Raw genomic sequence first — 15,589 nt, forward strand, 5'->3', positions numbered from 1 at the left:
TTAAGTTATTGATAAAATGCACGCGACAATTTACTGACGTGGTAAAGACGTTAGTTATTATGTCGCACGGTATATAAGTGTATCAACGGCCAATATAAATGTATTTAATGACTTTAATTTAAAGATGCCTACTTCTGGCATTTAAAAACAGAAACCACAGTGATGTATGAAGTTCACATTCTCATAAGCCAATTCATGTTATCACATATTTATGGTGCATGACACTCCTAACTATAATAAATCAATATTACGGTCCTCACCCAAGTAATATTTTAAGCACGAGTATTTACAAGCAAGTGGCAACGTGTTCTGTTGGCACACGTATCTTGTGCATTGGCTGCAGCGACGCTCCCCTTGGTTGCAATACTGGCTCGGAAACGTGCACACATCCACGTAACACGGGTACTGGAACTTCCTAAACACAGGTGGACTTTGGGGGAAACCCAAATACCGTGGATAGCAACGTTAAAAGCCATACACAGAACATATTTATTGTTTGATTATGATGTTATCAAATAATTAACATGACATTATGTTATACCGATAAAAATACATCCATCACACATCACTAGTAATCGGATGCTTATAAATACGACGATACGCATTCTGGTATAAAATACATTGTGGAATTTTGGATAGCTAAGTGTGGAATCCCAGAAAATAAGTTATATTCAAAATAACCGGTGTGGATTCAAGACGACGTATTTTTTTACAAAGCCTTACAGCTTTAACACACGCGCATCCATGTGTGCAATCGATTGCGTGATTTCTGATGATAAGCTTACATATTAATAACATTATATAACGCATATGATAAACTTTAAAGATAACCATACACTTACATATATGCGTTGCATGAACGATCGAATGATCAGTAGTATTTCATGAAACTTTTTTTAAGGTTTAAACCATTTTTAATTTTATTGAAATACAATAGAAATATTTGTAGTTCATAACTGATCTTAATGCTTTTGTTCAGCTCGTTTTTTTCTGACGTAATGACATTATCATATTACTCAGATAATCTTAATTCTTAAAAGAATAAAGAACATTTAAGTTTCAAGCTCTTCAATCATAATTTGATACGATGCATTTATGTTTAACGGATATATCTTTATAGTGTGTTTAAACCCGCTTGTACATTTCAATTACATACGATTCAAAACATAAATTGGAATACTGGCCTTATTGTGTAGTATATGTACCAAGAAATAATATTTTATTATATGAATATCAGTGTGTCTTGCGTTCTAATGTACACATAGGATCCAACATTTACATTTTGTTTTCAGAATGTAATTAGTTTCGAAGCCTGCATGTGCGATCAATTAGTCATATGGTTTGATTTATTACATACTTAGTGTATAAATATCCACCGTGTTTTATATATTGAGCATATATGTTGATCAATGCACCGTATGCATAGACTTTGATGTCTTAGGTATATCCACATAAGCTTATGTCTGTTTTTTTCATATCATTATGAACAAGTTTTTTTGTAAATGGACTTTGTGTGTTATGATGTGGAAATACTTCTGGGTCATTTATAATACAGTTAGCCAGATGGTCGACGTCCTATAAAAGGGTTTACTAAACATTATATGAACCAACTCGGGAAAGGCTAGTCCCACGATCCTTGACACACAAAAATCGGAAAACATTATATTTAATCAGCAGCATTGATTTTATCGTTTTTAGAAACTAATTAGCGAAACTGCATCGTTAATAATGTTTTAATATATTACATGGGCATAGAAGCATATACACAAATCATTTTCAGGAAAAAAACAATGGCACATCTTCGAAAAGGTCATCTCTCAAACAACATACAACACAGTCAGTATGTTGGTAGAATATATTGTCATTTCTGTCTCAAGTTACCGCACACTTAGGGAATCATGTGTCAGACGTTGGTTAACCTTTTCTTTCAACACAATACACAGTAAATTCACCTTTGTTCTTAGCGTCTTCTGTAAATCTGAGATAGAAAACATGCTTTCAGTATATAAAAAAATGAATTACAAAAAATCGAATGCCACTGTATTAAATCAATATTTCTTCAACCAAACATCGATTTGGGATACAGACGACTTACCGATGTTGCATCGCAGTAAGATGTCTCATTGTCGCATCCCTTAAAGGCGAACGAGTCCCCTTGCTATGGTTTCCTTTTCCCGTTGAGATGAACACTTTATCTCGAACTAAAAAAAAATAGAAGGGTGTTATTCTGTATTTATACTATCTAATAACTTTTCAAACATTTATAATATGAATAACCATGAAGAACCAATACAAAAAAATTACCGATTGTTGGCAAACAGATCATCTGAGAAATTGGCTCTTTGTCGTACGTTGTCACTATTATGAGCTTTCTACATGTTGTTTTCATGAATGACATGATGTATAATAAATGTAATTTAGCTTGAAAGTCGATAGTTTATTGCATTAAAATATACTTAATGAACTGGCAGAAAATGACATACAGCTTAATGCATTTTTAAGCTTACACTCTCTAGTCGCACCGATGTATGGTGTATGCCTCTGGTCAATGTGCGAAGACAGCGATGAAATGATCACATTCGTTGCAAAATATTGAATTATTTCAAACAAACGTTAGATCGGTTCAAAGGCTTGCAAATTAATAACCTTAAGCCGTTGATTCACAGCTATTGTTATAGTGCGCTTTTCAAATAAAGGAAAGGTCAGAATAGCATCTGCCTTCGAGTTAAATATATACACTTAGTCTTTATAACGATGTCTTAGGATACATTTACTCTTGCAAAGGTTGAATTTTTGTCTTCTTAATATCGTACGGAGTTTGTAATAATTCGCGCCTAAATAAGTAGGACATTTCATCGACGAAAGCGTCATTGACACGAACACATTAATATAAAATCAATATAAAGGTATATGTAAACACGACTTTTATTATCGACTTCGCTGAATTAGGTCATTTGAAAGTTATAATTTTGTTTTAAGTCCTACGTTTCATGTTTGTCTGCAGGAATCTGTCCACCAGCGGAAGAGCCTCCTTGATATAGAGATTGTGAAGATCGAGTGTCATACAGTGCGGAAAGTTCGGACTCCTAAGCACAAAACATAAAACAGTTATATAGAACATTACGCAAACATATTTGTGGAATCACATGAAAAGATTAATAAGAAAACAAAGAACATTGATTGAGAATTATTAAGCACGCTTCAAAACATAACGTATTATTAATTGAACCGTTGTCTCAGGGTTAAATGCAGACACGTGTAGATTAATCAGTGACTTTAAGACTCATATGCAGAAAAAAAGCGTTACATAATGATACATGGGAGATTTGTTTGTTTGTTTGCAAACGAAATTACGCTTAATTTAAGTATTGCATTTCAAATTAGCGGAATCACAATGTTGTACGACAATCATATTTAACGATGGTCTTATGTCACAAACACAGTGTAAACATGCCGCGATGTTTTATTATTATGTTGATTTGATATATTTCTGTTTAAATTGTCGCGAATAATTTATTGTACCTTCATCATTTTAGAACTACGATTCACCAAATTAAAAATCTAAGGACGAGTTCCAACTAGCGTATCTGTTGCAATGTATTCATGATACAGTAATTTTACACCAAACGCGCATTACAGCTGAGAAGTTCCTTTTGCGGTGAGTAGAGTTTCCAAGATAACATTTTACACGATCTTTTTTACAAGTCTTATGCCCCAAGCTTACAAAACACTAAATCAATAGATAATCATTAGCAGTGTTATGTCGCGTAGACATTTATTTAGGCAACATAACGTGATACGATACGTGATTGCCGCTTGGTAAATATGTAAATATGCAATTGCACCGTTTAATACGCAAAAAATGAAAACACATTTTAAAATGAAAAGATTATTGATTTTTTGTTTTCCGTGCATAATCAACTATTGAGTAGCAACCGCTGAAGAAAGTACTATACTTTGTAAATATCGCCCATTCATTGAATGATTAAGTTATTGACAAGAGCGTAGTAGAGTTTTACACTCTCTTATGATTATATCTCGCTATTTTCGTTGAAGTCAATTAATTTTTGCAACCATTTTAAGTCATAAACCTGTTCATATCATCACGATAATGAACGAAGAAAATTGTCATTTAGATAGCACTGGTAGCCATTAAGAAGGCTACTTAAAAAGTCAGGTAAAACTACTCTCAGGAATGACCTCCGCTAAAGTTAACCGAATATTAACCCAGTGAAAATCGCATGTTTTATCAACAAATGTAACGCGCAAAAACACGTTGTAAAACATATATCTTTTCATTTCTAGCTAATTTGAATAAAACAACACAACATAACTTCTTCCAAAATATAACTACACGCTAAAAAATGTGGTGTGTTGCGATCCATGCTCTGTAAGTCTGCAATAGATTTATCTAGTGGCCACAGAACATTAGCATTATCAATTACAACATAAAAAACGACAAACAAATAATCATCATAAAAACATCACCACCATATGTAAATAACCGCCATTATCTCGATCGTCTTCAAGATTGTGTCGTCCTAATGAAGATAATCGTCATCATATCAATATCGTGTTTTCGTCGTTAGGATATATTATCATCATAATGAAAATGTTATTCGTATGCTGCAAAGCAATAATTCAGTACTCAGACACGAGTGGTTCATATATTTCCATATCAAAGCGACATTGCATTGATCGATGATTGCATTATTTAAAGCCTGGTAATGAAAACGATGCTGCTGAGTATGACGGTGATAACGATGTCTTGGACGATATGGTATGACTATGCTAAGTTAGATGATATCAATAATAATTGTAATTTTGATTATGATAATAATGTCTCATTTTGAAAATCACGATGCTGATGATGGCCATGTCTATGAATGATACAGAGAATGGATCTTGCGTAATGAGAATGTGCTTGGAAAAGACAAAGTACATTTCGTTTTACTAAATACTACTTCAACGCACAGTGGTGTTGACCAAAAAACTAGCGCACTTTTGTTAATCACAAAAGTTGGATTTATAAGAAAGTGCGGTAATACCGAGTGAACAACGGAATAGCATTCAGCTCGTTGATAGTAGACAATTTATTGTATGATTATTGTTCACACATACATTGAATGGGATACATACCCTTTTTCTAGGATGAGTTTTACTGCTTTTCTATCAGCCTCTTCCGCCAGTTTTTTTCCACATTTGCCTAATGTTGCAGATAAAGGTAAAACACTTATTTAATGTATAAGTGCAATATTTCGTGAGCGTATTTTACTGTTCCATCTTAATATTATGAATATATGATTGATTTATTGCATTGCGCATTGTAGTCAACCCTGTTTTTACCATATGCACGAACAAATCAAGGATGAAAGTTGTGCAAGTATTTAAAATAAGTATAACTCAGTTTTCGAGTTCATGCATAGCGATATACTTAACCAGCTTGATGAATTCGTCTGAATACTTCTTTTCTGATGATTTCGCCATGCGTTTGTATTCTCTCATATTCTTGAAATGCTCGCCCGCTTCCACTCGGAATGAGTTTGTATCGTTTATCATCTTCGATATAAGGACATATGGTCTGTTCTTTGGAATTTTAACATGATATTAAAAATTTACTTAATAATGTTTGAATTACAGCATTTATTCAAACGTGTCTTATATAATGCATTCTTATGTATTTATCACGTTCATGATATATTATACATATTAATAATATAATTACCTCTGTGTCATTTGCATTAGGCATTTTCTCTGTAAGTTTTGTCTTGGGCTTTGTGGTATACACCTTAAAAATGTTAAATAATAACGATATGATATCATAACATTTTAATTTCGTTGATATACTTAAGTCATATTTGCTTTTTTATGTTAAGTTTTACACTTCATCACTTATGTATGTTTTTAAATATCATTATATCTTACCGCTGAATGGCTGGCTTGCTTACTTCTAACTGCAACTGCAGTGCTTGGCATACCGTAATTCTCCGATACTAAATAGGAATAATATACAAGAGTTTGTCAATAATTTATATTTTATCTGAATCAGTGCCGTTTATATTAAAATGATTTCGCATGGCATGAATGTTAGCATGGAACTTTATAGTTGTTTACATTCTGTAATACACGTGTAGAGGACGAATCCAACGTCTAAACAAAATAAACGCAATAGAAAAGAATGAACACTTTGTGCTTTTTTCTAAAAAGGAGAGCATTCTGTAATCATCGGCATGCAACAGCAAATGTTTCGACATAATATGGTATTATTAACGAAGACTATTGACTAGAAGATCCATGAAAACCATTTGCGATTGGACTGGTTGTTTATTGGCTAGTCTGTGTAAAAGTTTATGCTCAGCTTTCTTAACATTTAAACATTTTAACTTAAATTTTGTCATAAGGTTAATTACACACGCTGTTTAAAAATAAATAGCTGCATACCTTGTCTTAATCACTTTAAGCGTATGTTCATGTGCCATTTGCTTTGTAGTTCATCATTTATGTACAATTACTAATTATAAAAATAAAAGACTTGGGATTCTTAGGTTGCAAAAGTAGAAATTAGTCTTATACTCTTTTAAATGTCATTTCATTAAGACATGGTCCATACAATTATACACATGACAAAAGTACAGAAGACCAGTAGTATTATAATACTATATTGTATTTTATTTAATAAATTGATTTAATTGTTAAATAAACATTGCTATGTTTTTTTTTCGTGTTACTTGAGGCATAATGTGCATGTATGCACAAAATTAAAGGAACTTGCCTTTACACGGTTTAGCGGTATTGTCTTTCACCGCATTTTCTGTGGAAGGGCTTATAATTTGCTTTAAAAAAGAACATATAGATTTTCCAATAATTCCACTTTATACAAATTACAATTGCGAAAGATAATTAAGTTAACACGAGCAATAGTTGTTTTAGATGTAAGTGAACATTTTTTTAATATGCCTGACTAGAATTTTATTGTATATTAAGACTTTATAATTTTTTCATACATGTACCGTATATAAATGTATTTCAAAGTGATAAGGAGATATATTTTTAATAGATAATTAAATGCATCGGTTATAACAATATTAATACACAAATGTTTGACGTATTACCCGATTTCCATTTTCCTGGTTCGGTTCTTTCACAACATCAGAAAAGTATCTTCCTGCGAATTATGTAGGCGAACAACATTGTATTTATGTCACGAATTATTTTCAAAGAATGCGTCTCTCCAAGTATACAATACATTTTTAATCCATTAAATGTAAAATATACAAGTACAAGTTTTTTTAACAGTTCACTGTTATTGAATTACGCATAAATTACACGTAGCGTTAATATGAACTATATTTAATGCCTCTAATATATGTAAAATGATCAAATATGATACAAATAATGCGTTGATTGACTTGTCATGATATTGTAATAAAGTTAACGAACATACATATTTTTTCTGGATAGTAAATGATGTAATTGCAGCTAGTTTAACAACAGTGTACGCGATCCATCGACTAAAATTTATTAACGTCATTAATAGTACATAAACTTGACTTGAAATCGTCATTATCCCCACGCTTTTCGGAGAAAAAGTGGGGATTATGTGGTTATCTCCGCCGTCTGTCCGTTCATCCGTCCTGGCCACTATCTCCTCTTACACTTTTAGCACTAGAACCTTGAAACATACACACATGGTAGCTATGAGCATATGTTCTACGGTGACGGCGATGGAATTTTGATCTGACACCTGGGTCAAAAGTTATGGGGTGTGGGTGGGGCCGGGTTAGAGATTTTCCTGCGACCGCGACTCTAAAAAGGCTCATAACTTATGTGTCCCTTCAGATATTGCTTTCATATGTGGTATGCATGTGTATCTAGACAACACCTTTCCATGCGCATACAATTTTTTACACCTGTGACCTTGACCTTGAGGTCAGCGTTCAGGTTTTAAATCTGCGACCGCGATTCGAAAAAGGCTCATAACTACTGTGTCTATTCAGATATTGCGTTCATATTTGGTATGCATGTGTATCTGGACAACACCTTTCCATGTGCATATAATTTTTGACCCCTGTGACCTTGACCTTGAACATGAGCTCAGCGTTCAGGTTTGGAAATCTGCGACTCCGAATCGAAAAAGGCTCATACCTGCTGTGTCCCTTCAGATATTGCTTTCATATTTGGTACGCATGTGTATCTGGACCACACCTTTTTAATGCGCATGAAATTTTTGAACTTGGGGTCCGTGTTAAGGTTTTAAAATCTGCGACCGCGATTCGAAAAAATCTCATAACTACTGTGTCCCTTCATATGTTGCTTTCATTTTTGGTATGCATGTGTATCTGGGCAACACCTTTCCATGCGCATACAATTGTATACGCCTGTGACCTTGACTTTGAACTTGAGGTCAGCGTTCAGGTTTCGAAATATGCGACCGCGATTCGAAAAGGCTCATAACTACAGTGTCCCTTCAGATATTGCTTTCATATTTGGTATGCATGTGTATCTGGACAAGACCTTTCCATGCGCCTAAAACTTTTAATCCCTGTGACATTGACCTTGAACTTAGAGTCCGCGTTAAGATTTTGAAATCTATTATGTGGTTTTCTCCGCCGTTTGTCAGTCCGTCCGTCCTAGAAACTATCTCCTTCTCCAGTTTTAGCATTAGAACCTTAAAACGTACACACATGGTAGCCATGAGCATATGTGCGACAGTGCACTATTTGGAATTTTGATCTGATCCCTGGGTCAAAAGTTATGGGGGTTGGGTGTGGCCGGGTAAGATATTTTCACTCATTCTTTTAGGTTTTTTCACATTAACTTCTTCATTTCTGAACCGATTTACTTCAAATTGATACTGATCATCTCTTATGACAATGCGGTGAATCTCAACTATGCATGACCCCATTACCAACCCTGGGGCGTCCCTGGGTCAAGCATGCGGCTTGGGGATACGCGTCGGCCCCTGCCGCGCCATTTCTTGTTATTGTTTGGTTTAAATATAGTCATACCTCTCGCGTTTGTATTGTGGGTTATGCTTACGGTGTCCACATGACCGTTTGAACTGTTTCGAAAGTCATGTTTGCTGTTGATTTCTGAAAAATTAATAATTATTACGCAATTTCATTAATGTCTGTACACCATTTCATAAAAATCATAAGAAGGGTTACACAGTTCAATTAACAAGCAACTAAATAACGTTTGAATGTCCGATCTACTTAAATATTTTATCAAACAAATAACAAAAATCATCAGTTTAATGATGTTTTTATTATAAACATAATTACAAGGTTCGCTTAACCACAAGTTCTAATTTGTTATGGGAATTCCCAAGCAACCAGAACAAGTACTTGTTAAATAGCTATTATGTAGAATTTCATGAAATATTAGACAGTTAAAAACTCGTTTATATAAGTAAAATAAGACATAATTTGCTATAAATGTAATTATCTTATAAGAATGTTAACATGTTACACAATTTGCAAACTGATCTTATCGATTATTTCACAGTTATTACTGTTTTCTTATTACTACTAAGGACATAAGGTCACGGGAAGACATTTTTTTAGACTACAAAGCTATTATTGCGAACGGAAGGTTTAACGTAATTTTGATGATTTACTATGACATGCATTAAATAAATATTATTCTATTTAACATGGTATTCACATAATGTGTAAATTCGTGTATAAATTAAGTTGAAGAACTGAACTATCTTGCATACATGCTTCAAAAATGTTGTTCAAAAGTTATGATAAGTATGATTTTGAGAAGTAGGCCACTCGGAATGAAAATGATCTCGCTGATTTTTCAGTATTTCATCACTCACCAATGAAAAATAATGTCTGATTGTTTTTATGTGTAGAACTAATCGAATTATTTTTGTATTTGCTGTACTTCTTATTCTTCTGGGAGTTTCATGCAGCACATAAAATCCTCCCGTGTCCATTAATTTCAAGTAAAGCGAATCCAGTCATAAATTGCGAATACCTGTACTGTACGCTCAATTTGCGAATTAAACAAATCTTAAGAAAATGAAGTGTTTTTTTTTCACGTAAGTTGTGTATCTTGTACTGATGTTTTTTTATAAACATTACACATGTTAATGCATTTAATTAAATATACATATTGTTATGTAAAACACAAAGCGATAAGTTATTAATAGTCAGAGTGAGCATTATATTATGAACTGTTTAACTGAATACGGTTATGTTATGAAATTCCATGATGAGAACTTTAAGTTGCGAAAAATGTTTTGAACTAATACAAATACCTGATTTAAGATTCGAAGTTGACTTAAGACCAGTCATATCAGATTTTGTAGCTGCAGTGGATGAACATGAAGCATCATTCAGATTGCCGACCTATGGAATGATATATATTGATTAACATATACCAACATTTCATTCTTATACATATGAACATATTTGCAATTTATGCAATGCCACATCTTGATATGACCTTCATTAATACCAAACAACTGCACTTACTTGTTCACTGGATCTCGTTGACCTTTTAAGTATGTGTGGGTATTCTTCAAGCTCTCTTCTGCTTACTAATAAAACATCATGGAAATTAAGTTATTATTTTTTATATAGATAATTTAGTTAATTAGAAATAAGTAGATTTCAAAAACAAATACTTAAGGGATAATCATAAACTCCCGATACAGAAATTCATCTCATGCTTAAAATAGATACCAATGAAAGACATACATGATTCTCAATCAAAGCAAATAATCAGTATCATAGCTGTAGTCCAGCAAACAGAATTGTTTAGAAGATATGGGCAAATAATGCATTAGAATTAAAAGATGTCTACATCGAGTAAGCCAACATGCATTTTGCGATTAGAGATTTGATATTATATATATGTTTACCAGCGCAATATTCTTATGCGGTTAATTTTCGTTTCTTTTTTAGTTTTTGATGCTATTTGATTTTGAAGTACTATCAATAAATATACAGAGATGTACACAGATGCTTGATGACGTTAGCAATGGGCATGTTCTATTAGTATTTTGAACTATAACTATACTTCGGTGACAATATACACGTAGTGCACGAATTTTACTTTTGATTATGTATTTGAATTATGTTTGAAACGAGCACAGTACAAACATGTATAAGACGTTAATAAATGTGAATTCGCCTGGTTAAGCACACCAAGCAAGTGCATTTTTTGTGTGATTCACATACCGTTACTTTGTGAACTTCTAAGACATGTAGACTCCGATTCCTTTTCAGCCGATACGGTGTTGGTCTAAAAATGAATAGTGACATTTAGCCAAAAAATAATGTATATTTTATATTAATTTTATTCAGATATTAACAGGCGCTTTGATAAATGCAGATTGGTCACCTCTATGAAGTGCCGACATGAACAACATTACCAAAGGTATATTAACATGTAACAGTAATATTTAATCAAACCGTAATAACATTTAGACTTTCCCTCCAATCGCAATGTCCCAGCTGCGAAACAGTAGATCGGGCTGTGTTGATACTGCTACGATGATCTGCACGATCTAAATCGGAAGACACAATATTTACACAATCAAACCGAAATGATTTAAATGATCATATCACGAATAACGTTCCTAGTGTTGAACACAGTTTTTTTACCACTTACTTTTTTCCACGACATCATCTTCTTCTGTTTTAGATCTAAGTTTCCAAAGAAAATATGCAACGGCCGCAACAGTCGCAACTACTATTTTGGTATACATTTTATTGCAAATGTACCTCCAACACACATTGTTTACTCAATTTACGAAACGCAGTAACATGATGTGATAAATATTCAACCAAAACATTGTGTGCTTTAGATATCGTTGTCGGTTATATAGATACCTGAGCTTGTTATCGATCAGTGGTTTGAGCAAGAGCATTTATGTGTTAGCAATCAAAGCGCTGAAGGCCACTTATCCTTGGATCCAGCTACTTTTCTTTTTCAAATGAAATCATTGTTATTTAAATCGCATGTTTAATTATCATAACATATTTCCCATTGCGTTATATGCTTGTAAAGATAACTTTCCGGCACCATCACCAAAAGCTTAGTTTTGGAACGATTTGAAGTTAGTTATAGCAATAATGCTGGAAATCGTAACATTTGAACTAGTCGTCATAATATACAATTATTATCAATCATATTTATTTTAGATGTTGCCGGGATATCGGAATCCAGTGATTGTTTGAATGAAATTACATGATAGAAATGCACGTTTAAAAGCATGTGTATATTAGTATCACATACACATTCTATACTGGACAATAATATAAAGACGTAAAAATCCGCGATCAAGACTGATCTCATTAATAAGGTAGTCATAAAGACAGCAATGTTGGTATCTACCAGATTGTGATGCAGCCATAACAACAAGGAAGTGGTTTGCAGTGTTACATCCTAAATCTTTCACCTATATATCGTGTTTTTCTTATCCCCTTCATCATCACAATAACAGGAATAATCACCCACATTATAATAATCATGACCGACACCATTTTCAGCATCGTAATCTTCAAGTTCTTGAGACAACTATCGTAGCCAGTGTGACACTTAAAGTATGAACAAAAACAAGTTGAACGCTTCTTGTTATTGATGTAATGTTATCATATTTATATGTCATTATACTAAAAAATCAATTCTTTAACATTGTTAATTTGAAGGTATAGAATTTTAATCATCACATTTGTATGATCAACCATCTTGAGGCCATTGTCGATGGCATATGACCTTTAAACACCAAATAATCCAAACTCTTAAATAAAAAGAACCTCACTTTGCCAATCAGTGCTTTTGCAGCATTATATCGTTAATAAGGTATTACAAACGTCGTTCTTTCACCTTTATCGAACCGTGGATGCACTAACTATACTCTATCTAATACGTTAGTCACATGGCTAATGTCATAACTACATCGAAGAGATTTAAGCGCGTGGTATGGTTTTCCGACCCTGTACTTGTTAAGACATCACGCGGTGATAACCTTGTGACAGTTTTTGTTTGGTTGCCACGTCTTATTGAGTCCGTATGAACCCTACATTGGCGATTATCAGACAATACCAGCATGACACCTATCTGGAAAAGCCATTATAGCAATCCCTATTGGAAACTTACTGTTTTTGCGCTTGTTTTAGAAAATATTGTATCTTTTAACGTTTATCTAACATTTAAGGCGTTTAATTTACGGCTCATATTGTGCCAACGTGGGTCCTCTTTTTCCCGTACTATACTCCAGAGCTGTTGCGCGTATCTAAATTATTAGTCGAAGATTAAAATAATACGAAAGTTTTAACAATATTATATTTATATACCATATGTTTAATTCATTATGTTGACTTGTCACAATATCGATGTAATGTGTAAAGAACCGTTTACAAAATGTTTAATTTGAAAGATAGTTATGTGTTATATTTCTAATATTTGTGTGCGTTATCAATGTTCTTAATTGTATCAGCATGTGAAACTTTGTAAGAATATCTGGGCAAGAAGAGGCTGAAATTAATTAAGTTAATATGAAAGACAGACATTTCAAATGACATGGCAAAATGGAGTAAAAATCCCAACCTCAACTAACATGTATCTCAAAACCTCAACAACCGCGAACTTCATGTTAGTTTGAAGTATTGAAAACTGTAGTTTTTATGTGGCAGATAGCTCACAAGGAATGTATATTGGTAGCCCATATGGGACCACATGCAGCCAATAAAGGCCGAGATGCAGCGTACAAGGGGCCCTGATGCAGCCCATATTGGATCAATATTGTTTGCTTAAACGGCGTCCATATGCTACCCGTTTGTAAAGCCCATTAGAGACCAATACGAATCACTTGCTTGGTGGTTAGAGTAGAAAAATGGAATAAAAAGAATAACATTTACTATGTAAATAAGATAAGTATATTTAAGGAGACGTATACAACCTGTGGGTTTGCGATTGGTTCAGGTTTTCGTGGCATACAAATTAACGTATGTGTATGTAATACTTATCTGTTATTCTCTTCATACTATAGTGTTGCACTTGTGTGTCTTTATTGGGCAAGTACACAAAAAAATATTATCTTACGAACAATAATAACGTCACTTAAATGCGCTTGTTTGCTGTTATCAACAAGGTTGAACTTTGGTTTATCGAAAAAGGCATTACATACATTTCGTTAAAGCAATACAATTTGGTTTCCACATACATTAATAAAGGAAGGTCGGTCGGCAAATCTATATTTATTCGTAAAACGTTTTTTCTTACTATACTCAAGTTAATATCAACTTTAAAAAAAGACGTTCAAAGGAAGTAAGTTAATCTCTTTTTTTAACAAAGAAGTTCAAAGGCAGATATCTTCCAATTTTTTGTGTGTAATATATCTGTATTTCTATATAAAAGATTTGTGGTCAAATGTAGCAGAAATAATCAAAAACTCAATCTGAAAATAACTAACAACAATTGATAAAACGTTTGGGTCGGAACAAAATAGTTTGGTTGGTCGGGTCAGTGGAGACAATTGTACACCTAATTTGGGTATGAAGATAGGATGCAATCGTTCATAAAATATTCACGAAGCTTCATGTTATAACAGCACGGTAGAACGTCTCATAAGGTGAACAGTAAACTCACCTGTGTTAACTTTGTCTTCAGTGTATCTGAACAAAAATGTTATAAAACATTTGTACACATGCTATGAATACACAAGAACAACGATACCTGCTAGTGAAGTTAACAAACAAGAATGTGATAAAGACATTAACAGTGTGTATCATATGCAGTGTTGAATCTAAAATCACATTTAAAATCTGTACTTGTAAATACGTGAACACAATTAATATAAGTCATGCCATCTATGACGGTGGTTATAATGAAAGCTTTATAATTAGCGCTAATAAATAATATATTTTTATGTGTGATAGTTTAAAATAAATTTTGCATACTAATTACTTAGTAATATTAAATACATACATAAATCCTTTCTTTTTTAAATGTTCCATAATTGTCGGCCTTAACCTTGGACGCCCGTTGTCGCTATTGTTACCTTTTCCAGTGATGATGTGTACTTCGTCAACTCCTTCTTTAAAAGACATATGAGTAATTGCGAAATATATAATATACAAGTATTTCCATCAGATCCTTTTACTTTAATTATGTGCATATAAAGTCCAAAGTTAATCAATTACAGACGCAATTCAAACGTTGTTTGGTATAGGGACCTGTTAACAGAAAGGCAAAATGACCATTTTAAATTCGGTCTTGTTGTAGCGAATTACAATCTGCTGCAAGTTGACAAAGGCTTGAAAACCCGCGATCAATACAGCGTTTTTACGAAAAAATATCATTATTTTAGACTCTTTTCGAAATATAATATAAATCGTTTGTTACCAAAATCAATTTATGAGACTTAACAAAACTCCTGTAGTAGGTAAACTGTGTTAGAATTTTATATTAACTATTATATCATATCACGTGTAAAGAGTCATTACCTGTTAGGTGAGCCTCAATAAACTCATCTAGGAAGTTCAACGCCTCGCTAACGTATAGACCATGCAAATCCAAAGTTTGGCATTTCGGAAAGCTTTTGTTCCTATAAAAATGTGAACAATAA

The 15,589-nt window shown here is 33.2% G+C and overlaps 1 protein-coding gene across 1 annotated transcript in view; it reads right to left on the minus strand.

Moving 5' to 3' along the window:
- Window positions 1–14,626, minus strand: part of LOC127870017 (uncharacterized) — a 67,319-nt gene extending 52,693 nt beyond the window's left edge. Inside the window, exons 1-11 of the mRNA XM_052412680.1 lie at window positions 14,611–14,626; window positions 11,430–11,524; window positions 11,196–11,259; window positions 10,488–10,552; window positions 10,271–10,361; window positions 9,009–9,092; window positions 7,113–7,165; window positions 6,773–6,833; window positions 5,926–5,993; window positions 5,726–5,788; window positions 5,440–5,586 (exon numbers count right to left, since the gene is read on the minus strand). Of these exons, the coding sequence (XP_052268640.1) occupies window positions 5,440–5,586; window positions 5,726–5,788; window positions 5,926–5,993; window positions 6,773–6,833; window positions 7,113–7,165; window positions 9,009–9,092; window positions 10,271–10,307 (513 nt within the window). The 5' untranslated portion in view covers window positions 10,308–10,361; window positions 10,488–10,552; window positions 11,196–11,259; window positions 11,430–11,524; window positions 14,611–14,626. The remainder of the gene's footprint in view (window positions 1–5,439; window positions 5,587–5,725; window positions 5,789–5,925; window positions 5,994–6,772; window positions 6,834–7,112; window positions 7,166–9,008; window positions 9,093–10,270; window positions 10,362–10,487; window positions 10,553–11,195; window positions 11,260–11,429; window positions 11,525–14,610) is intronic.
- Between the last annotated feature and the right edge of the window lie 963 nt (window positions 14,627–15,589).

This window comes from Dreissena polymorpha, chromosome 2 (assembly GCF_020536995.1).
Source record: "Dreissena polymorpha isolate Duluth1 chromosome 2, UMN_Dpol_1.0, whole genome shotgun sequence".
NCBI lineage: Eukaryota > Metazoa > Mollusca > Bivalvia > Myida > Dreissenidae > Dreissena > Dreissena polymorpha.